At 38.5% G+C, this 24,559-nt stretch overlaps 1 protein-coding gene across 2 annotated transcripts in view; it reads left to right on the top strand.

Moving 5' to 3' along the window:
* LOC127575132 (protein eva-1 homolog A-like) overlaps positions 1-23,457 on the top strand; it is a 257,064-nt gene extending 233,607 nt beyond the window's left edge. For both annotated transcript variants that reach the window (XM_052024810.1, XM_052024811.1), the window contains 3 exons: positions 11,412-11,576; positions 14,674-14,835; positions 21,896-23,457. In XM_052024810.1, the coding sequence (XP_051880770.1) occupies positions 11,412-11,576; positions 14,674-14,835; positions 21,896-22,263 (695 nt within the window). In that variant the 3' untranslated portion in view covers positions 22,264-23,457. The remainder of the gene's footprint in view (positions 1-11,411; positions 11,577-14,673; positions 14,836-21,895) is intronic.
* Positions 23,458-24,559: the final 1,102 nt, after the last annotated feature.

The raw sequence follows: 24,559 nt of genomic DNA, 5'->3' as shown, positions 1-24,559 counted from the left end.
AACATATGGTTCAAATCAACAGTAGCACCAGCACTTCTCGTACACAGGAGATAATGACTTAAACAGAAACAGTTCAAATCTGAAGTTTAGAATAACTCTTATGACATAATGTTTTAATAAAAGTAAGATTTCATGGTGAAAATTAGTTTGGATACCTTTCCAGGTCTTGGTTTGTTGCAGTAGGACAAACACTTGCCTGAAGCAAGTTCAAGGGTGGGCTGATTTGGTTTCAGCACCTCAGCAATGCACTTGGTCCAAACAATCCCTTCACTGGCATCTACTGTGAACAACAACTTCAATTCTGGGGTATCCCAAGATGATGCCAGAGCATGGCGACTCGTTGCAAGCTGCTCTCTGCAGATCTATTCATTACTTCTATTATAATCATTCTACTCTTTTAACTTTACCTTGCTACCTGCTCTGCACTTGCTCTATTGCTGTGACTCTTTATATTCTGTTATTGCTTTTACCCTGTACTACCTCGATGCACTGTGTAATGAATTGATCTGTATGATTGGTATGCAAGACAAGTTTTTCATCGTACCTCGGTACAAGTGACAATAAAAAACCAATAGCAATACCAATGTTGGCATTAAACATCTGATAGGTCCCTGGGCAGGGTTAGAGCTAGCTTTGGATTGGATAAATGCTGTGGAGTCGGAGAAGCAACCTCACTCCTGCAGGTCAATAGGGACAGTTCTTATAAAAGTTCTTTCTCACCTTTGGCTGAATAGCTTTACAGTAGCTGATGATAATTGAATGTAGTGTGATGAAATGTCAGTTGGAATGAATTTCTATTAGGTGTGCCTAATAGGCTGCATACTTGCATGTTCAAGGAGTCTATTACCAACATTAAACATCCATCTATATGTATCGCATTTAAATAGAGAATGTAATGATTAAACAGATTGCACCATTAGATTGTGACCAGTGGAAACGTTTAGGTATGAAAACATTGCAGAGGATAGTCACAAAGTTGATTGCTAAAGTCAGCGTTCTTAACCATGAGGAAAGACTGGAGCAAACTGGTGGTTTTTACAGCTTAGGAAAGACATGGGGAGAAGTGATATTATAGAAGCATGTACAACTTGGTACGTGCCCCAGGTTAAACCGTGGAAGTTGAACACAATGCCATAGTTTCAAACTACAGCCAAACCCCATGTTATTTGGGGGGGGGGGGGGGGGTAACGCTGCATTCCTAGAAAATTGGCCACATCGAGATTTTCCATACAGTGAAGCTGTGTCAAGAAAACAGGTTGAAAAAGATTAATCTTGTGTTTATGTTTTTGTACTTTTTTTTCCTACATAAATTCTGTAAGAGCAAATTTTATTCTGTATCCCAAATTTTTGGGTAGTGATTTACGAAGTCCGCAATGGTGAATTTCTGTAACCCTATTGGCCGTAACATGGGGTCACCTGTAGTAAACTACTTCCTTTGATATTAATTCTGATTTAAATGTGGAACTTTTTCTTGAAAAAATGAGATCTAGCCTGAAGTAAGCTTATGGATAGTGGTTGGGGCAAAAATCCTGGAAATGTTTCGGAAAGAATTGGCATTCCAGCTCAGTTGATGCCACAAAACTTATTTAAGAAAATGTGGAAACTTGTGCCTTCTGCCACTTAGGAAAGATAAACTACCAGGTGCGTGTTTCCTTCTGAGTCACAAATCATTCTGACTTCGAAGTATATTGTTACTGCTTCATCAAGGTTGGGTCAAAATCCTGAAACTCCCATTTTAACAGTACTGTGGGAACACTCATGACGAGGACTATAGCAGATCAGAGGCAATTAGGCATGGGCAATAAATGACAGCTTTGCCGCAACCCCCACATCGAATGATTAAATAAAAACACTTGAGGAATTTGCTAAAAGCAATCAAAATTCATAGAATTAAATGTTCAGGATATGAAAAATAAGTATTGATCATCACTTTATTAAGTGTAGTAAACAGATAACTCATGCTAGCAAATTTGTTACAAAATGAGAATAAAATCAAAGTACTTTGCTAAATTGAGCACAGATACAACTACTGGCAACAAGTAAATTGGGGCAAGTTCCTATTGAATTTTTAAAGCTGGGTCAAACCATTGTCCTATTGGGATTGACCAGCTCCTACGATAGTTCAATCAGAAGTGAGCTGATACAATGACTGATTTGAACTTTGATACCCCACCCCCACCACACACATCAGTGGTGAAAAAAAGGTTGGAGGTTTTATAGCAGACTTTAAATGTTTAATTTATTAATAAATGCAAATTGTTTGTCTTTATGTCTTCAGGACTCCAGTGATCTTTTCAGATGACGTAGAGCAACAGAATGGTTGTAGTATGGAAGTAGTCCATGCTGGCTCTGTGCAACAGCAATCCAGCTAGGCCAGCTCCCCTTCTGCCTCCCCATAACCCTGCAAAATTTTTCCTCTCATATCTAACCAGCTCTGTTTCGAATAAAGTGTCTGTGCTACAACTGTGGTAATGCATTTCAGTCCGTAACTACACAGTATGCAACAAAAAAAAATGCATTGGGTCATTCTTTAATGCTTTTGCTAACACCATCATTCTATGTTTCCTTGCTCTTAATCCCTCAACTAATGTGTTTTTTTTTCCTCTATAACTACTCTATCAATACCCTTCATGGGTTTAAATGTCTTGGTCATACATCCTCATAACCTCCTCTGTTCTAAGGAGAACCTCCCAAGCTTTGAGTCCATCTGCTTAGCTAAAGCCTGTCATCTCTGGAATCATTTTAGTAAATGTATTCTGCACCATCTCTAAAACTTTTAGATCTTTCCTAAAGTGTGGCAACCAGAAATGGACACAATACACCAGTTGTGGCTGAACCAGTGTTTTGAAGATTCATCATGACTTCTATGCAAGTTTATTAGCATAAAACCCAGAATTCTGTGCACTTTTTCAAGCTGCCCTGCTACTTTCAACCATCTATGCACATATACTCCAGATCTGTTCTTCTATCCCTTTTAGAAATGTGTCCTCATGATTATGTTCTATTTATTTTTCCTATCAAATTGTAACACATCATGTTTCTCAGTATGAAATTTAATCTGCCACACACTTGCCCATTCTACCAGCTTGTCTACATCTCCTTAGCCTGTTAGTATCCTCCTCACCATTCACTATGCATCCAGTTTTCATCATCTGTAAATTTAGAGGTTGTGCCTTGTACACCCAATTCCAAGTCAATAAAAATCTAAAAATCAACGATCCTCATACTGAGCCTCTGTGAACCCCAGTCTACACCACCCTCCAATCTGAAAGACAAATTTTCACCACTTTGCTGTTTGTTTTTTTGGCCAATTTTCCACCCATAGACCTTTAACTCCATAGGTTCCATTCCCACTGACAAGTCGAAAGTTATCCATGTAAAAAAGCTTTAAGTTTCTTGCATAAGGAGTCATTTTTTTTGCTGCAGTTTCTATTAATTATTACTCCACCACTATTTAATTTCACTGTTTGTGGATAGATTCTGGATAAGCAAGGAGGTAAGAGGTTACCATTAGTAGATGAGAATGTGGAGTTAAAGTTACAGTCAGATCAGCATTGGTCTTATCAAATTTTTTTTTAGCAGCAATACTGATGACCAGACTCCTATTTCCCTTCCTGATACCACCTTGGCAGTCCTTCAGGATCGGATCGCAAACACACCCATAAATCTCTCTGATTGAATGAGGAAAAATCTTGGTATAGTTGAGTTTTGCCCAATTATCCCTTCCCCCTCTTCTTAGGTAGTCACTTGTGATGGAGAATGATTGCATCCCCTTTCAGGTGGATGATGAAGTCAGTGTGGGAACTGCAGACATTTCTACAGATGGGGTAGGTAGTTTTGTGAGACTGTGCCCTACCCCGCACCTGCTGCTCACACAGGGCTTGAGTGCTCCTAATGCATAGCCTTGACGTTCTTAATTCCATCCCAATAATGCATTGGTATGACTGCAGCTTATTCCCAGTTTAATATCTGCTGGAAAAACACATTCAGTTTGTTCATAGATTGGCATTAATTTGACACTACACAAGGTAGCACATTCTGATTGATCTTAAGCAGAGAAAATGATTTGTGTGATGCAACATTATTTGAATTGACAACTATTACACTCACCAGTTGTGTACACACCACAGTTCAAGTATTATAATTTTGGATTAAAAACCTCAGAAGCAGTGAAAATACCAGTTTCTGCACCAATCTGAATGTAAACTAATTATTGTACCATGCATAGACTGGGGAGGACAGCTGCTCACCTGTTCAAGTTGTATTACCTATCTATTGGTATAATGGAAGTAGAAAAAGAGGTAGCGTGTTTAAAGTAAATGTGGGATTAACACTACTCAATATGTTGTTTTAACAAGAGAACCACTCTGCAACTTCCAGCAAGCACACATATACAGTTAAATACAAAAAGCAAGAAGCTTCTACAGAAACTGTACATTAGCAATTTCTTGGCAAATGCCTCAGCATTCAAATGCACAGAAACACATGAAATTGCTCCACTTGCATTACATCTACACAGTGAATTCATCAGGAAGAGTTGGGACTCATTCATTCCAAAGCATTACAAGATATCCACAGCACAAAAACTGGCCATTTAATACATTGAGTATGCTCAACATTATCTACCTCCCGTCCTTCTTTCAAAATAAGTTCACTTTTTCAAGCATGATGAATATTAATTACTGTCGGACAATCTTATGATATTGTAAATTAACCTAAATCGAGCAAAGGTTTCATTCCTGCAGATTTTAATTTACTTAGAGATTTAAAAATATTTCTTTCTCTCTTAATTCAGACTATCTTTCCCTTTATTTTACTTTCTGTACCCAATTTAACATTAAAATCAACATTCTAAATTGTGCTTCCTGGTTCAGACTTCCGTTGCTTTTTTTTAAACAATTCTTTAGTCCAATTGATTAATGATGAACATAGTTGCTTGTCCTATTCATATTGGTCTCAGATCCTCCAAAAAGGATGCAGCATGATTTGGTTAGTTCTTTGTTTAGGATTTTCCAATGAAAAGCCAATAGAAAATTTATTGGAAAGAGAAAGTATAATGGACACTGAGCACATTTTTCTCCCCTTATGGGTCAGCTTATCCCCGATTTCTACATATTGCAGCTCACAAGTCAGAGATAAGCAGGTGGTGAGTTGCTGGCTCCATCTGACCTCCCTCTCCACTGCTGCACTCGGCACTCAGTCCAGGGTTGGAGAAACAGTCATAGGTCCATCCAGTACCTCAGGGTCACAGCAGTTACAACTAGCAAATGTAGCACTGCTACATTCTTTTGAATGAGGTCATCAACCTTTATTCAAAAAGTGAGCATTCTTTTTATATCCTTCATTACTTGATAATATTTTTTAAATTAATTTATCATTTAAATGTGTCTTCGTGTGTACATTATGTACGTTCTAATATTTTAAAAATATTTAAGCCACTTAATGGTTCCTTTTGAGTCATTTCCGAATGTCTCTAATTATCAGAGACATTAAAAGTGGTTCAAAGGCCCGAGCTCTCTAAAGGTCAGTGTGGTGGTCTGACATTTGGGTCTCAGGATCTTCCGCCTAGGGCTTATTTGCTGCTCATGGACTGCTCCATTTTGTGGGAGGGTTGTGGCGGTGAGGCTTCCAGGATAGTTGGATTGATGGGACTGCTCCTCCTGCAGCTGCACATTTTGCAAAGGGTGGGCAGCAGACCAGATCCCGCATGATCTGGCTCGTGGTTCTGAAATAGAGGAATGTGTGGAAGTGGGTGTATGTCGTGCTTGGAAGTTTGAAAGTATATTTTACTTGTCACTTTATTCCTTTATCCATTTCATTATTTGGGCATTATTTATAATCTTGTCAAGCAGCTGTCTTGTCATTGGAACCACTGAATCAGATTGGTATCAGTTTATTATTATCACTTTTACCAAGGTACAGTGAAAAACTTGTCTTGTATACCATTCGTACAGATCAATTCATTACACAGTGCATTGAGGTAGTACAGGGTAAAAACATTAACAGAATGCAGAGTAAAGTGTCACAGCTACAGGGAAATGCAGTGTAGGTAGACAATAAGGTGCAAGGTCATAACAAGGTAGATTGTGAGGTCAAGAGTCCATCTCATTGTATAAGGGAACCGTTCAATAGTCTTATCACGGTGGGATAGAAGCTGTCTTGAGCCTGGTGGTATTTGTCCTCAGGCTCCTGTATCTTCTGCCTGATGGGAGAGGAGAGAAGAGAGAATGACCTGGGTGGTTGGGGTCTTTGTCTATACCTCTCACTGCTTTGGTGAAGCAGCCAGCATAATCAGAGTCCACGGAGGGGAGGCTGGTTTCCATGATGTACTGAGCAGTTTCTTGCGGTCCCAGGCAGAGCAGTTGCCATACCAAGCCATGATGCATCCAGGTAGGATGCTTTCTATGGTGCATCGATAAAAGTTGGTGAGTGTCAAAGGAGACATGCCAAATTTCTTTGGCCTCCTGAGGAAGTAAAGGCGCTGGTGAGCTTTCTTGGCAGTGGCATCCATGTGGTTGGACCAGGACAGGCTATTGGTGATGTTCACTCCTAGGAACTTGAAGCTCTCAACCCTCTCCACCTCAGCACCATTGATGTAGACAGTGCATGTACACCGCCCCCTTTTCTGAAGTCAATGACCCTGCTCTTTTGTTTTGCTGACATTGAGAGAAAGGTTGTTGTTATGACACCATGTCACTAAGCTCTCTCTAAACCCTGACTCATCATTACTTGAGATACGGCCTACTACGGTGGTATCATCTGCAAACCTGTTAGATGGAGTTACAAAATAGCATATCTGTGGAAAGGAATAAAATAGTTATTCACTTTTTTCTTCATAAGTTGATTTTGTATCACATTAGTATGTGTTTTGCTTCTGCTGGACCTGGTCCAAATAAAATCCTTTGACTGACACAGAGACAAGAGAGGGACTCTGATTATCTTTGAGATTTTTGGGAGGACATAATTGTCAGAGAGTTCTAAAAAATGGTTTATACCCAGCTAGTGCATCTTGCAGAGGTAGTTGTATGTTTTAAAACACTGATTTGTGAAAGGTTCTACCATAGTTCATCCTTGGAGAAAAAACAGCATGTTTATTTAGGAGTGAGATGAAAAGAAATTTCTCCACTACAAAAGCTGTGGATGTTTTGATTTATTCAAGATTTATAGATTTAAGGACAAGGAGAAGTAAGGGATAAATGAATAGTGTGAAAACATGGAGTTCAGGTAATATGTAAGCCATGTTCTTATTTGAATGGTTGAGGAGGCTGAAAGGGGCTATACCTGCTCCTCTTTCTTATGTTCTGAAGCAACATGTAGACCATCTGATATAAATCCTGCCCGAGTTTTTATTTCTAGCATAGAGCATTGGACACAAAATATAATCCAAGCTTACACATTTGAAATAGAGCTGGTTCATTTTAAAATGAGGGTTGAACTTTCATTATATTACAATATTAAATGCATAAATGACAATCTACATATGGAATTAATGTGCAAGATTAGAACTTCATCATGGTGGCGACCAAGCACCAGAATTGAATTTCAGGAGAGTACAGCATGCAAGACTTTCTATACAGTGCACACACTGCATGCAGACAACATGAATTCATACCCTCACCTGTGCAAGGAGCAAAGGCAACCCCTAAATTGCAGTGGCTCATCAGTCATGCTGTTTGTGCATATGACTTCTTGGAAATACAAGGGTCATGTGTGAAATTTAGAGAAGTTGAAAAATCTGAAAATGAATTGACCATTGGTGCCTGATTTGTTCATTTCATCTTTTGCATTTAAGTCTACTACTGGCTCCAGTTTACTGGTCCTGATGACATCTTGTTGCTAAAAAAAATACAAGAGGGTGATAGAGCATAAAGCATAGGAAATCTTTTTGAGGTTTGCATGAATGTGATGAATCTCCGGTTTAAATAACAGTGGGAGTTTGTTTAGACCTATGTTTGGGCCAAAAATAGTTAATGCTGTCTCAGAAACTGGAAGCTTATCTGATTTTGGTCTTTCTGAGACAGCTGGCTGCTTTCCTAACAATAATTTGGGCTGGTTATTATCATTCTGGACCCTTCATGTAGATTGAGAGAGGGCCACGTGCTGGGGGTGTTGGCAGCACACAATACAGCTGAAGGTACGAAAGGTGCACCGCTAATCTCCTCATTAACTAAATTGAAATGGGATAAAAATTTACTTATCTATTAGTTGTCTCCAGCAATCCTTTAAAGGGCAGCTGTTCAACATGCAGCTAGAAAGTTATAAAACTGAACCAAGCACACTCAACTGTCTTTAGCCAACCTAAATAGTAAGATGCCTAATGCCCGATTAATGTGATCACCAGCAAACTCTGAACACTGTTTGATGTATGGATTCATTTTAAAATGAGGGTTGAACTCTGTTAATCTTCCACAATGAAGCTGTTGGATTTCAAAATCATGATCACAATTCTGTTTGAATGATGGGTGTTTACAGTGGTCTATAACGTTACAGCATTTTTATTAGTAATAATAGAGGCATCTAAAGTGAAGCTTTACTACAAAATGGGGTGGTGTAAGTATTCTGATCAAATTTCACCGAAATCAAAGTAAAGCCAAATTCTGGACTGTTCATTGAGGTTTAATAAATAAATAGCATCTGGGAAAAGACACTTCAATTAAATTAATTCCAAAGAAACTCTCCAAAATAAATCTAATCATCTTATTCATGGTCATTATTCCTGTCAAAATCTAATCATTTTCTGATAGTAAGTGGCTTCATGTCAATCCAAATCAAGATACACCAATAGGCTTGATTATTAAAATGGAATTCATACAAGATTATAGCTAAATTACTTTTTTCCATTTCTTTAGAAAAGGAATGTATGGATTTAAAATAAAGAGGACCCAAAGGCTTCTGATCCTTCATAATCATCTGAAGTCAAATCCAAATTTAAGCTTTTTCTTATTTAGTTCTGCAATACAAAGTCAAAATTTAGGCCATAAAGTATATCTGTGATATGCTTTATGACAAAGTTATTTTTCATCAGTCTGTGATTTTCAATCCTGGAGATCACGAGGAGATGAATAAATATTCAATTGCACATTTATTATCAATTGAATCTGTTTATCATCAGTTCGATCAACTAAGATAAAAGGAACACAACCACAGCACCTGGAAGGATGTGAAGAGTTAGTTCCCTGCTTTTCAAAAAGATTAATGAAAGGTTAGAAATAACTCAATTTCAATTTTGACCTTGCCTCATCTTCCTAGAAATTTGTTTTAAATTAGGAAAAGCCATTCTGACTATTCTATCACCATTCTGATATTTTGTTTATTCTTAGTTGTTGGGTGCAGGGTTAGTCTCCACTGGAATTCATTTTTAAGCATGAGATGTTTTGCATCCTCGTATTCATGAAAGGAGTAGCGGTTGTATTGAGAACATAGTGTTTAAATGCTGATTTTGACATTAAGTTGCTGAAGGGTCATGGAATTATAGTGTTAGAGTTGTACAACATGGAAATGGACCCTTCGGCCCAACACACTATGCTGACCTTTTTGCCCATCTACACTAATCCCATTTGCCCTCATTTGGTCTATATCCCTCTGCGCCTTGCCTACTTACACTATCCATGCCTCTATCAGGTCACCCTTCAGCTTGCTTCACTTCAGGGAAAACAAGCCCATCCTAAGCAATCTATCCCCATAACTAACGTCTTCCAATTCAGGTAACATCCTTATGAATCTCCTCTTCACTTTCTCCATCACATCCACTTACTTCCTCCTATTGGTTTAGTGTGGCCTAACCAGTGTTTTGTAAAATTGCAGCAAAACATCCCAAATTTTATATTCTATGCCCCAAAACTATGAACACAAGTATTTCATATGCCTTCTTCACCACCCTTTCTACCTGTGTTGCCACTTTCAGAGAACTATGGATTTGAATCCCAAGGTTGCTCTGTTCATCAACATTCCTTACGGCCCTACCATTTACCCCTATCTGACTTCCCAATATGCATCACCTTGCACTTGTTGGATCTTCCAACTCTCTGCCCAACTTTCCATTTGATCCATCTCCTGCCGTAGCCTTCGATAACATTCCTCGCTATCCACAACACGACCACATTTGTGTGTTGTTCGCAGACTTGCTAATCATTCCTCCTGCATTCACATCCAAGTCATTACAAACATGGGTCCCAGCACCAATCCATGTGGTACACCATTGGTCGCAGACTTCCAAACATAAATGCACCATCCATCACAACCACCCTCCATCTCCTATCACCAATCCAATTTTGCATTCATTTAGCCAGCTTGTCTTGGAATCCATGTGCCTTCTTGACCAGCTTACCATGCGAGACCTTGTCAAATGCCTTACCAAAGTCCATATAGACAATATCTAGCACCCTGCCTTCAATTTTCTTACTTAATGTTCATTTTAAAGTTGAGACCTATTACTATATGGGCAATTTCAGTTCTGGCAAAACCAAATCTGAGCATCGGTGAATCTGGGTTGATTATGGGCAAAGTTGCAGGTGAAGCCAGAGGTAAGGGTGTGACAATTGATGGTCGGGTTGGTAGGGTAAGGGCGTCATGGGGTCTAATTTTCACCTTCTTTCCGACCACTTTAAGTTATCAGGGCTGCTTCTCAGAATCTAGACTCATGGCTTGGAGCTCTGACTGATAGCACTGGATATTAGCTTGTTTGCCTTTATTTATTTTTAAAACAAAGCAATTAGAAATTTACCGTATAACTGATGCAATGCAGAACTACACATGATCCATTAGGCCTGAAGTGTGAGCCTTGATGGAAGATTTCTATAGACTATACCCTTGAATTTCTAGTGCACTCAAAAGGGTGCATCAGCTGTGCTACTTAATTCTCCTATAAGATCTGGCCTGCAACCAAATTAGGCCATCGCACAACTTGTGGAGTGCGAGGTGTGGTGGTAGCGGAAGAATGTATCAGAGCCAGGCACCAATGGATAGTCGGGGAAAGGGGTGGAGACTGGAATCTGGCATGTGGATAATTGACGATACTGACATAATACATTTTTCCCCCCCAGAGGTATTTATCTGCTTGAAGTCAATGGGTACTCAGTTGCCTCAAACAGCATTTGTACAGATGGTAAACTAAAATGTTCACCATTCATCTGCCATAATTGACAGTGATAATTTTCAGTCTGATACCTTCTGTCTAATCAGTGTTAAATCAAATCAGTATTACATTGCATCTCTTTTGAAACTGGCATTAATGAGCTAGTCTTCTGGGGTAACATCACTTGTTAGCTTGCTCATGTGATAATTTAGTAAAACTTGACCTCAATTTGCTTTGGAAAATGCCAGGATATATAAAAGGAGAATGATAGTTAGATTTAATTTACAGTTTCTAAATCTTTGTGAGTCAGTATTATGTTATTTAATTTGCTTTACAGTGCCTAAGAAATTGCTGGATGAAACCAACCCCAAGACAACTCACTATAAAGGGATTCAGCAGCTCAATTTTCCACCAGACCACAAGCCTTATGATCGTAACATTGTAGGAGATGGTGTCTTTTCCCAAGATGAGTTTCCTTTTATAACAGAGACATCTTTGCCAGGTATGTTATTTTGCATTATTTTATAAAATGCTCATAGTGGAGGACTAACTATCTTTAGATAATTAACATTTATTTACAACTTGTAGCTGTAGAGCAACTCTGCAATAGAGATCCATAAAACAGAAAAATCTGGAAATATTGGGCTACTCAGGGATTATCTGCAGAGAGAGAACAGTTAATGTTTCAGATGGATAACCTTCACCAGAATAATTATGATGAAATATTATCAAATTCTAAGGTTAACTTTTTTTCTCAATGCGTGATCCCTGGCCTGCTGAGTATTTACAATATTTTCCATTCTCATCATCTGCAGTATTTTGTTTATATAAAAAAATGTTCTTCTTTCATCTAAGTAGAGTTCTATCCTATAATTTAATCCCCAAAGCTAGTTTATGTATCAATTTTAGTGAACTGAATTTATACAAAGATTGAAAGGGAATTCCCTGAATACAAATTAATAATTTTTTTCCAAGATAACTAGCTGGACTTTAAAACTTACATATGCATTCCTAGTCATCACTTAGCTGTGTAACTGCTCTGGGAAAGCTTCATTCCCTTTTCTCAGCAGACATTTCACAGAAAAAAAAGACATAATATCAGCAGATTAAATATTCAATGGAGGGCACAGAGGACAGGGTACATTTAAAACAAGAAATGAAGATTCTGTTGGGAAATGTGTATATATGGGAAAACTATCATAGGACCTGTTGTTCCACTGCCAAATTTTCAGAATACATTTTTTCCCTTGGGAATTACCGTTTCAGAGACAGAACAAAATGATACTTTTTAAAAACTTAAATGCAGATAAAAGAATGCGTGATGGAAATTCTTAGTGCAATTGCGAGGCTGAAAACATGAGTACAAGAAGTAAGTTATTATAAAAACCTGGAAATAGACAGATTTAAGATGCTACTAAGCACATTTGAGAGTACCAATCATGTGCAGTTTCCAGATGAGGCAGGGGGCTAGAGGAGTAAAGATAAGTTGGCAGGAGGAGCAGAAAAAATTCAGTTCTCATTTCTAGATAACATTTAATATTAACATTTATAATTTAAACAGCAAAGTTTACAGAAGTTTGGGAAGCAGAGAAATAAAGTCAAAAGGAGCATCAAAATCCCTCAGCACAGTTGAGTGGCTGAAAAATACAAAGCTTATGTGCAGTCTAGTAAGCTTACAGAGGTGGTTTCCATTATAAGGAGTTAATTCCCTTTTACCTAATACCATCATTCTTATTTATGCATGTGTCTATTTTTGGAAGCTACTGAAGTTTAAATTATCTGTTGCTTTCAAAATCCTAATTTGGTTCATGATTGTAGTGATTCTCTAATTTAGCTCTACCTAATAGTCCTGTTACCATTATTACACATCTCTTGAATGCATGTTTTGAATATAATCCATATATTTAAAAAAAAACTCAACCAAACCTTTTAGTGGTTTTATTTAATACCATACAACTCTGAACAGGTTACCATCATATGATCTCCTGCAAAAGCTTTGCTGATTGCCATCAAGTTCCCTTTTAATCTACTCTGTGATACCATTTGTAAGTTATGTATGTTATCTTCAAGGTTCCCATGTGCCTTTATCTCCAGTTGTATGGTTATTTCTATTAAAGCCACCTACACTCATTATCCAGACCTATCCTCAACTCTGGAAATGACTCATCCACATTAGTCATACCTCTTCAAACTAAAACTCCACACAGTATATACAACTCGTATTCATCTTATAATAGAATTGACTCATTTGTTTTCTTCTCCACGCCCTTCAGTGAGAAGGCAGGAGCATTCTTTCAGTTCTTCAAAGCCACAATTTCTTTAAATCATTGATAACAAATGTATATGACCTGTAATTTTTTTTGTCGTGATGTGTCTCTATTCCTTTATTGGATGAAATTACAGGATAGAACTCTACTTAAATAAAGGAAGAATATTATTTTTAGATAAACTGTAGATGATGGAAGTGAGAAATAAAAATGGAAAATATTGTAACTACTCAGCCAGCAAAGGACCATGCATGGAGGGAAAAACAGTTTACCTTACAAGTTCATTTTGTTGTAATTGTTCTGGTGAAGGCTCGTCACCTAAAATGTTAACTGTTCTCTCTCTGCAGATGCTCCCTGAGCAGCTCAATATTTCTAAAATTTTGTTTTTATAGATCTCTATGCAGATTTATTCTATATCTACAAGTAGCTGTCATACATAAATTTCTAACAACAATTTTGAAGACCACTCTTTTGTCATCCTATGACGTTCATCATTAGTTGGCTTAGTATCATAACTGAGATTGACCCAACTATGGAAGACACAGCCTGTGTTGGGAATTCTCTATCCCACTCCAGCCTACATGCTGTCCCTGTGCAGGCTCATAGATACACCATGACTGGGTTTACTTTGGTGCTTTATATCCAAGCCTAATTTGTGATCCTACTCCTGATTCCCACAGTTACAATGGAAGTAAATTGGAACAGGCACAGATATTGGGCAGAATTGTATTTACTCTTATGTACATCTGAAATGGAGAAAAGGCCATTCAGATCTTTTGAAACAATTGAATGAAAGACAACTTAAAAAAAAGTTTCCTAGATAAGCTTAATTGGAGTGAATTAAAATTTAACAGCTCGAGGCAAAGCCTGGGTAGGAGCTGATAACATCTCAGTTTTTCTATAATAGAAGCGCATTGGCAACGCTCAGCAAATGTAAATTAAATTATTAACATTACTTATCTACAACAGGTGAGAGGAAGTTGTATCTCATCCTAGCTAAGTATAATAAAAGATCCTTTGAAGATGGTAATAAAATTCAGTGTCTCCACTTTTTACTTCTGAAGAATTGAGGAACAATGGTCTAATGTGTTTGGTCTAAAATCAAAGAAAAGTTACTATTATGCAGTGGAATCACGTGGTAGATTGGCACCCTCTCACACACCAGCAGCTGTATAATCTTGACTTCTGTTCTAAAGGTTTTTAAATCATTTGAAATGTTATTGTCAGAGAATCATGACTTCACGTGAATTAGAGTTTCATTGGATTTGAAGATCAGTGTACCATGTATTGAATAATTTCTGACCTTGAAATTTAACAACACTTTGAATGCAGAAGAAAAGAAGAAAGGAAGATCAGCCTTTAATTACCCGATGGACACTAAACCCCTACCTTTCCCAGTGGATGAGAGTGATAAACAACTTCTGGAAACAAGGGGCATTCGGACTGAGATGGCATTATTAAGCAACATTCTGGAAACCTATTCCTATGTCATAGGTAGGCCAATACTTACAATTTCATTTTGTCACATACTGTAAGAAAAATTATAGTAGTATTGGCTGAAGATTGACCCTCTAAAGAACAACAATGACTTGCATTTGAATAGCATCTTTAGTAATAAAGAGCAACTGAAAGTATACCACAAATAGGAACTAGGAAAGTGCACATCTAACTAGATTTATGAAGGGATTTAGTGGAGGCAATTTTTGAGAGGCTCATGGATGCTTAAAATCTTTGTTGAGGTGCTCCTCAGATCTGCAAGACAGGAGTGAGACAGTTGCAGATGGACTAAAGCGAGCAGTGTTGTGGGGGTGGAAGTAGATGCTCTTTGTGCTAGAAAGGTATGCAATGAGGAAACATTTATAAGGTTGTGAATGATTTGGTTTAGGTGGGATGGGGGTAGGTTGCAGTCAATGGCAAGGGAATGATGTTTACATTATACTTAGACTCCGAGTCAATAATCTTTGGAGGAATAATGACTGTTTTCCAAAAACTTAGCTGTAATGTTAGATGTTTAATATAGCAAGCTTAAGACCAGAGATGGAGATGCCACCCACCATTAAAGCTGTTGAATGGCAATGGTGTTCCATTTCACGAAGCTCAGAAGTTGTCAATGAAGTTTGTATCTAAAGAATCTCTTTGCCTTTAAGCAGAATATTGTGTTTGTAACAGCTTATCAATGTTCATTAATTAGTTATTAGCACAATAGAAATGGATATTATGAAATAAAATGTGGAAAAAGGGAATCAATTTAGCAGAAGTAATTCTATCAACAAAACACAAGCCTAATCACATTGAACTGGGCCTGTGCCTCATTTTCACCCTGATAGCCATCTGACTGTCATTGCTTTTCTCAGAGTGTTTAAATTTTCTCATTTAGAAACAAATAAATAAATATTACATCTGTAAATTAATTAAAACCATGAATTTTGAATAAAATTTTTGTGAAGTTCGACAATCCCATTCAAATGATTGGGGCTGCGCTATATGCGACAGCCATAGCTGGAGTGAAGCTGAGGAACCAGATACAAAGATATCTACCCTTGCCCTGGCTCAGCAACTCCAACAACATCCTTTGGATGCAGCATGGAGTAGAACCAAAGTTCACATGTGAGTCCCTCTGACTTCCAGCACATTCTGTACTTTGGTGCTGTATTATGCGGGTACGCAAGTCTAGAACACACTGGTGCATGTATTGCGGCTGGCTGATTGTTCTCAGCAGAACCTGAGTTCATTGCTGTTCACAACCAGGCCCATTAACTTCCTTCAAGGATGCAGGGAATATCTATTGATGAAGGCCAGAACTAAACTTTGAAAATTCTTTACTCAGAGGACGGATGATCATTTTATTTTTCAACTTGTTGGCTGGAATCTCATTTCTGTGGTAAAACCCTTCAGGGGCATCCTGATTAAAAGGCAAAAGAAAGCTGAACCATTTGATTCAGATACCAATCAGTTAACCTTGTTTTCAAAAAAAAGTTTAAATCGTCAAATGCAAACCTCATATCTGTTGGGATTAAGACTGGGAATGGGATTACCATTCCTTTTGTTATTAGAAACAAAGGTCAAATCACCTCACAATCTGATGTTTCTACAAATAGCTGAAATTCCAAATTTAATCACTAGATGATGGGTAAATTTGGCAGCCCTCAAACAAGTGCAGTAACCACAATAAATGAATAAGTTGCACCTTTTACATGGAATTGAGCCATTATCAACTTTGTTACCTGCTCATCTCCATGATTGTAGTATCAAGCCAGTGCCAACTGGGCCACTCATTCACAGCAGCAGTTACCAGGGGCAATATCACAAGTGCTTACCTTCTGTCAAATTTCCATTGCTTAAATCTAGTTAGCATCTCAAGTGGCTGGAGCAGGTGTAACCTACCTTGTGTAATCTACCACATCATGACCTTGCACCTTGTCTGCCTGCACTGCACTCTGTAACTATAACATGACACGTCCTGCTTTCTGTTATTGTTTTCCCTTTGACTACCTCAATGTACTGCCGTGATCAAATGTTCTGTATGGATAGCATGCAAAACAAAGTTTTTCACTGTACCTCATTACGCGTGACAATAATTAAAAAATAACCAACCATTGGTAGTTAAATCTGATAAAGGATACGAAGAACAGCAAATTATGGGAGAGAAAGCATGCTGTAGGGGTTTCATGCACCTCACTGGAGGCATTGGTGAAATATGACCTGAATCTACAAGGTGCTATCTCTTTCACTCTTCAGAATACTGGATGACAATGCTAGGAAGTCTGCATGTGGCAGATTAGTGAATACTTACCCTCTGTCCAAGCTGCATGCTAAGGTGACAACTTCCAAGAGTTATACAGCATGGAAACTGGTCCTTCGGCCCAAATGGTCCTTGCTAACCAAGGTGCCCAGCCAAGCTAGTCCCATTTGCCAGTGTTTGGCCCATAACCATCTAAACCTTTCCAATCCATATACCTGTCCAACTGTCTTTTAAAAGTTGTTGTTGTACCTGCCTCAACCACTTCCTCTGGCAGCTGATTCCACATACACACCACCCTTTGAGTAAAAAAAAATTGTCCCCCAAGATACTCTTAAATCTTTCCCCTCTCATCTTAAACCTATGCCCTCTAGTTCTTGATACCCCAGCTCTGGGGAAAAAGACCTATCTATGCCCCTCATGATTTTATACATCTCTATAAGATCACCTTTCAGTCTCCCACACTCTAAGGAATAAAGTTCTAGCCTGCCCAACCTCTCCTTATAAACTCAGTCCCTCAAGTCCTGGCAGCATCCTTATAAATCTTTTCTGCACTCTTTCCAGTTTAATAACATTTTTTCTAGAGCAGGGCGACCAAAACTGAACACAATACTCCAAGTGTGGCCTCACCAGCATCCTGTACAACCGCAGAAATGACCTGCTAACTTTTATACTCAGTACCCTGAGTTAAGGCCAGTGTGCCAAAAGCCTTCACCAGCCTGCCTACCTGTGACTCCATGGTCCCTGTTGTACAACACTCCCAGGGCCCTGCCATTCACTGTGAAAGTCCTACCTGGATTTGACTTTTGAAAATACAAACCCTCGCACTTATCCAAATTGAATTCCATTGGCCATTCCTTGGCCCACTTACTCAGCTGATCAAGATCCCCCTTTTTGATAACCTCCTTCATTGTCCACTATACCATTTATTTTAGTGTCATCTGCAAACTTACTACATCTTATACATTCTTATACAAATCATTGTTCTAGATAACAGACAACAATGGGCCCAGCACGAACCCTGAAGCACCCCACTAGTCACAGGCCTCCATTCTGAGAAACAACCTTCTACCATCAAGCCAACTGTGTATCCAATTAGCCAGCTCTCCCTGGATTCCATGCAACCTAACCTTCCAGAACAGCCTACCATGTCAAACCTTATCAAAGGCCTTAATGAAGTCCATATAAACCACATCTACCGCCCTGCCCTTATCAACTTTCTTGGTCAACTCATCAAAAAAACTATCAAGTTCGTAAGACATGATCTCCCATGCACAAAGCCGTGCCGACTACTCCTAATCAATTCCTGTCTTTCCAGATGTATGTGTATCTTATCCCTCAGAATCCCTCTCCAGTAACTTACCTACCACAGGTGTTAGACTTACTGGTCTATAGGTCCCAGATTTTTCTTTGCTGCCCTTCTTAAATTAAGGTACAATGTTTGCTACTCTCCAGTCTACAGGTACCTCACCCATGGCTCTGAAAATACTTTAAAAATCTCTTTGGATTTTCCTTAATCTTCTCTGCTGATGTTATCTCATTGCTCCCTTTTTGCCCTCCTGATTTTCTTCTTGAGTAGACTTCTGCATCCCTTATACTCCTCCAGGGATTCACTTGATCCCAGCTGCCTGTACCTGACCTATGCCTCCTTGTTCCTGGCCAGGGCCTCAATATCCCTTGTCATCCAGGGTTCCCTACTCCCACCAGCCTTGCCATCACTCTAACAGAAACGTGCACACCTTGAGCTCTCACTATCTCACCTTAGAAGCCTCCTACTTGCCTGTGGTCCCTTTTCCTGCAAACAACCTATTCCAATCAACCTCTGCAAGCTCCTTTCTCCTACCGTCAAAATTCACCTTGTCCCAATTTAGAACTTGAACCTGTGGACCAGTTCTGTCCCTTTCCATAACTATTTTAAAACTAATAGTATATGTATGTTCACTGGTCCCAAAGTGCTACCCCACTGTCACCTCAGTTACTTGCCCTGCCCAGGTACATCCCTCTATATATATTGCCCAAGGAAACATTCCTGAACTCACTGAACAAATTCCACCCCATCTAAGCCCTTAACAGCAAGGCAATCCCAGTCTATGTTAGGAAAGTTAAAATCCCCTATGACAACCCTATTATTCTTTCAACTCTGCACAATCTCCCTGTATATTTGTTTTCCTAATTCCCATTGACTATTTGGGGGCCTTTAGTACAATCCCAACAATGTGATCATCCCCTTATTATTTTTCAGCTCTGCCCATAAAGCTTCACTGGATGATCCTTCAGTAACTTTTCTCTGACTACTGCTGTGACATTTCACTTAATCAAAAATGCAACTCCCCCTCCTCTCTTTCCTGTATCCCAGAACATTAAGCTGCCAGTCCTGTCCCTCCCTTAGCCGTGTTTCAGTAATGGTTATAATATCCCAGTCCCATGTAACTATCCAAGCCCCAAGTTCATCCACCTTACTTGTCAGACCTCTTGCATTGAAATAAATGCAATTTAATCCAATGGGCTTTCCTTGCTCCTGGTCATTCTCCTGCCTGTCATTGCCTATTCAATTTGCTGACACTGACTTCTGCATCACTTTCCAGCCTCTCATTTGCCTCCCTGATGCTTGGGATCCCCACCCCCCTGCCAATCTAGTTTAAACCCACCAAAGAACTCACATGCATATGCTGTTGCAGTGGGCTTCATTGGGACAGATAACAGAGGGCAGCTGAGGAAAATGGACAAAGTGCTTGGTGCATTGGAATCCTATCAAAGCCCTTGCCCACTGTGAAGTTGAGCACCAATAGCCCACAGGAGTTTGTCACTGATCCTTTCCTTTGTAAGGCTGGTGCCAAGTGCAGTGATCAGTCCTTCCCTCCCTATCCCATGAAAGGCCACATTTACAAACCTGCATTAGGCCTGAACCTGACAGCAGGACTGGGGGGTTTAATTGAATTTACACAAGCCTGTTGTTGAGAGCAGTTTATAACAGGACTGTTGTGTATTTAATCCAAAAAAAATGTTGCTTACTAAGTAAAGGCCCATCCATATTCAAACAATATTTAACTAAATGATTGAACTTCCTTTTTTTTATTGCAATTGTTGCCTTTGATATTCTGTAAACTGATTACATCCAAGTATTTCTTGGTGGATGTTTAACAGTGCACTTACTCTCTTTGCGAAAGAAAACCACCCTCGGATTTGAAGCATGTGTCATAACTACTGAATTTTCTTTGTTGGGATACCTGCCTGATATCTTACCATCCATTTAGAAAAGTTGAACCATGACCAATTTTGTTGATGGAACAGACATATCCTGAATGCAGTTTGATAAGGGTAAACTTAATGTTTGTTTTGATTTCTTTGGTCAAACAAAAATATTGTTAACCTTCATCCATTAAAAATAAACCCAAAAATGTTTGTTTTAACTGAATTCAACAAGAATGTAGATAACTCTGACGAAAAAAAATTCAACTTGAAATCCTGTACTTTAGAGTTATTAAGGCAAGCAAACACAAATACAGTTAACCATAGTGAAGAAGCAGCATTGCATGCTCTCACTGGTGATTAACTTCACCCCTATCAACCAGTTGAATGAATTAATTTTCACATGGTGGTGAATAAATCCCAGCAAAGCTATTGGAAACCAGAGGGATAGCTTGTCTAAGTAAGCGTGGGGTTAAGCATGTACTCCACAAGATTTGCCTGGAACACATTTGAACTTTTAATATAGATGTTGGTCTTACTAATAAAGCAAATTTGGGGATTAAATTGCTCAGAAGAAAATATCATACATACTTTAAATACATTGAAGTTCCTTAAATATAAACTTACTGTGGAGAGATTTTTGTTAATTAATATTTCCTGACCATAAATTTCAGCATTCTCTGATTCTTAAAGATCACAGTGGGCTACAGGCCATAGAATAAATTTAGTTTAAGGCAGTTAAATATTAACAAGGCAGCATGGCAAGATGGTTAGCTACAAAAGGTGAATTTCATTTTGATTGATGAATTTTTGTGTGTGTTAAATATTAACTACTATAAATAATGAAACTTAAGCTTATCTGTGGAAGCCTATCCTATCACTTAGGTTACCATTGATTTAAATGAAAGGAAAATTTGAAAGTACTCAAAACAACAGTGGGTCAATAAATTTGTCAACAAGAGTGACAGCATGAGCTTCAGTGAATGGCAGAATAAGTAAAAGTTTTATCTGACCAACAACATGAAGGGCACACAAGCTCTTGGCAAACATACAAAGGTTGGCGCCAATTGCAGTTCACAGTTAAGAAGGATAGTGTGACTTTTGAACCATTAAGAAGTTATTACTTTTTTGTATTAGGTACTGGAATTTATATTATGCCATTGAAAGTAATGGGAATTCCTGGGCCCTTGACTCGCATCAGCATGGGAGGGATGCAGTGTGCCGTTGAAGTGAACATGATCTTATTTACACTGTTAGCATTTAGCTGGAAATAAAAGAAATCTCTTGCATAAACATATTTTAGCTGCTATTTTGGATACAGTTACTATGCATCACTGGTCATGCAGAGGAAGGAAATGTTGGAAAAATACTGAGATCACAGTATAGCTGAACATTGGTGGGAAAAGGTAGAGTTAATAGAGACAGAAAGCAGGGAGCATTCCAAGAGTCAAGTAGATCCATTAATAGTTTGAACAGTGTACTGTTGACGTATGGTAGGCTTCACTATCCTGCCTTCCTGACAGATTAAATTTAATTACTGTGGTTACCAGCTGAGAAATACATTGAGCAGTGTCTTGCTGTTTACCTTAATCAAAAAATATAACATTATTTCTCTTTCCTTTACAGAGAATCCCGAGAAAACTGCTTTATATTTCCTGTCTGGCGTGTGCATTGGACTGCTACTAACACTGTGCGCTCTGGTAGTGCGGATATCCTGTCAGACAGACTTGAAGAAATCTGTGGTTAAGAGTACAGATGAGGAGGGCAGTAATGATGATGATGACAGTGAGGATGATAACTCTGACACTACCTCTGATCTGTCAGCCAGGCGGCACCGCCGCTTTGAGAGAACTTTAAACATGAATGTTTTTACCTCAGCAGAGGAACTGGAACGGGCTCAGAGGTTGGAAGAAAGAGAGCGGATAATTAGGGAGATCTGGATGAACGGTCAGCCAGATATTCCTGCCACTAGAAGCTTGAATCGCTATTACTAATATGCTATCTAGATCAGCAGTTGTTGATATGGTAATGATTCAGAAGACAATGGTGCTTTCGGTACTCAACAGCTGTGCAAGACTGGAACTATATTTGTCCTCAGCTCTGGGTGCATCTCCCAAACAATAGCTGGTGTAAAGAATATTCATTTCACTGAACATTTGGAAGAACTTCTCACAATGTTCAAGCTAACGTGTTTGACAACTGAAGACCACATTGTTGCCCATATCCACTGATTCATCAACATTGATTCAAAGAATTTCTTATTTAACAGATATATAGATCTATTTTCTAGCAGCAAATCTGGTCTGGGGCCTCAGGGATAAAATCCTGTTATTTCATTTGTTTAAATAGAATGGTGAATTTTCATATCTTGCAGAATGTTACAAAAGCTTGTGGGTGTGGGGGAGCAAAACAACCTCAAGGAGGCTGGACAGTGATTTTCAGGAAATACACAGGAACGTGCCTTTGCCTTTCTAACTTGATACTGACAATTGGAAAGTGCTTCATCAAAATTTGGTGTTTTGAAGTAACTTTTATAAATTGCAAAAAAGAGGATATATGAATGTAACATACCAAAGATGAGTTAAACAAGGTCAAAATGTGTTCTTCTATTGGTTGAATATTGACAAAAAGAAATGAATGGAAATCCATTTCTAAACGTTGCTTTTCTTCTTGTATCCCTTTGCTCAAATTGTTGGAAACTATGAAAAGCAGTACAAAATAACCAAGTCAGTGTGCCCACTTTTCTAGGCATCTGCTTAGGTTTTTTTTTAAAATATATACCCCAGGTTATCATAGTTATAAGAATAATGAAAAAGAAATCAAAATGCTAGAAACGGATGTCTGATGAACTTTCAACTGCCTTTCTCCTCCTAATTCAGACAAGCTGCATGTTTCTAGTATTTTCTTTCAGTTCTACAAGTCACATTGACATTGCAGTTTACTCAGAATTAAGTACTGTCAACCATTCCTGCTCAGCTTTGAGATGCTGGGGAACTGAAGATACAGGCAGACTGCCGACCAATCCTCATAAAGGAAATCATTTATCTAATAATTACCAAAATCTCTTTGACGTTACACTTTTGTGATGGGTTAGTAAGGTTTGTATATTCATAACCTTAGCCACAAAACCCTGACAAAATCCTTGATATTTTACTGTGTAAAAATAAGTTGTCATTTTAAAAAAAACATGAGACCACCATTAAAAGTGTAAAAATACAAATTCATTTTGCTTTTAGATTGTCTGTATTTTTTTGGTAATAGAAGGGATGTTAAAAACAGTGTCACTGTTAGGTTCAACTTCTGTGGAACAAAGGAGACTGAGGAGAGAATTAAATAAAGTGTATGACATTCTGAGAGGCCTTGACTGGGTAAAGAGAAAGAAGCTCCACAAGTAGGGAGCAGGATTATAGAGGAGGGAGCCGAGAACAAATTATTTCACTCAATGAGTGGTGGGCTCCTTGAACTTACTACCCCAAAAGGGTGAAGAGACAGAAAACCTCACAGTATCTAAAACAAAATACCTGGATGAATAACGAAATGCCGTAGACTAGAAGGCTGATATACAGAGAGCTGAATCTAAAGTTCATTTGCTGGGGCAGCCTCCTTTTCTGTCATAAGTTATACGATTCTTGCCACTGCCACCATGTTCAAGTAAATATCTGGCTATTGGAATACACTAACCTACCTCCCACCTGACACGAGTCTTATACCTAGTGCTGCTGTGGTAGCATTCCTGCTCCAGAATCAGAAGATGAAATACCTGAGCTGGTCTCCATACATTTAAACATGATTTGATGCTGTAGACACAATGCAGATATTTTATATTTCAGCTTAGAGAGATGGGAGCAGAAACAATGGCTTAGGTAAGCTGCCAGACAGGGAACTATCATTGTACCAGTGCCATGTTGGATTTTCCATGTTCTAGGAAGCAGCTGCAGATCAGAGGGAAAAATTGAGCCAAATGTTTTATGATCCAAAAGGTTTTAAGCACCAAATGATCCAGATAGAATATTCCTGCCTCAGCAGAATGTATGATGAAGTTGACAGTAGGGATAAGGCTCAAACAGACCCAAAATCAAATGGAATAAAATAGGTTTCCCTTCTGCAAAAGGAAATACAAATGTTTTTGAGTAATGGGTTGCATCAAGAAATTCTTCCATTCACTATTATATTTTTTCCCTCAAGGCCAGGGCCATTTAGCTACTTTTCAAGTTAGTATTTATGTCCCATTAATTCTTCTTGATGTTATCAGATAGTTTTAATGATTTACAGAGTCAAGTTGTGATTGGA

This window comes from Pristis pectinata, chromosome 10 (assembly GCF_009764475.1).
Source record: "Pristis pectinata isolate sPriPec2 chromosome 10, sPriPec2.1.pri, whole genome shotgun sequence".
In the NCBI taxonomy this organism is placed as follows: Eukaryota; Metazoa; Chordata; class Chondrichthyes; order Rhinopristiformes; family Pristidae; genus Pristis; species Pristis pectinata.
This window is presented reverse-complemented; position numbering and strand designations above follow the sequence as displayed.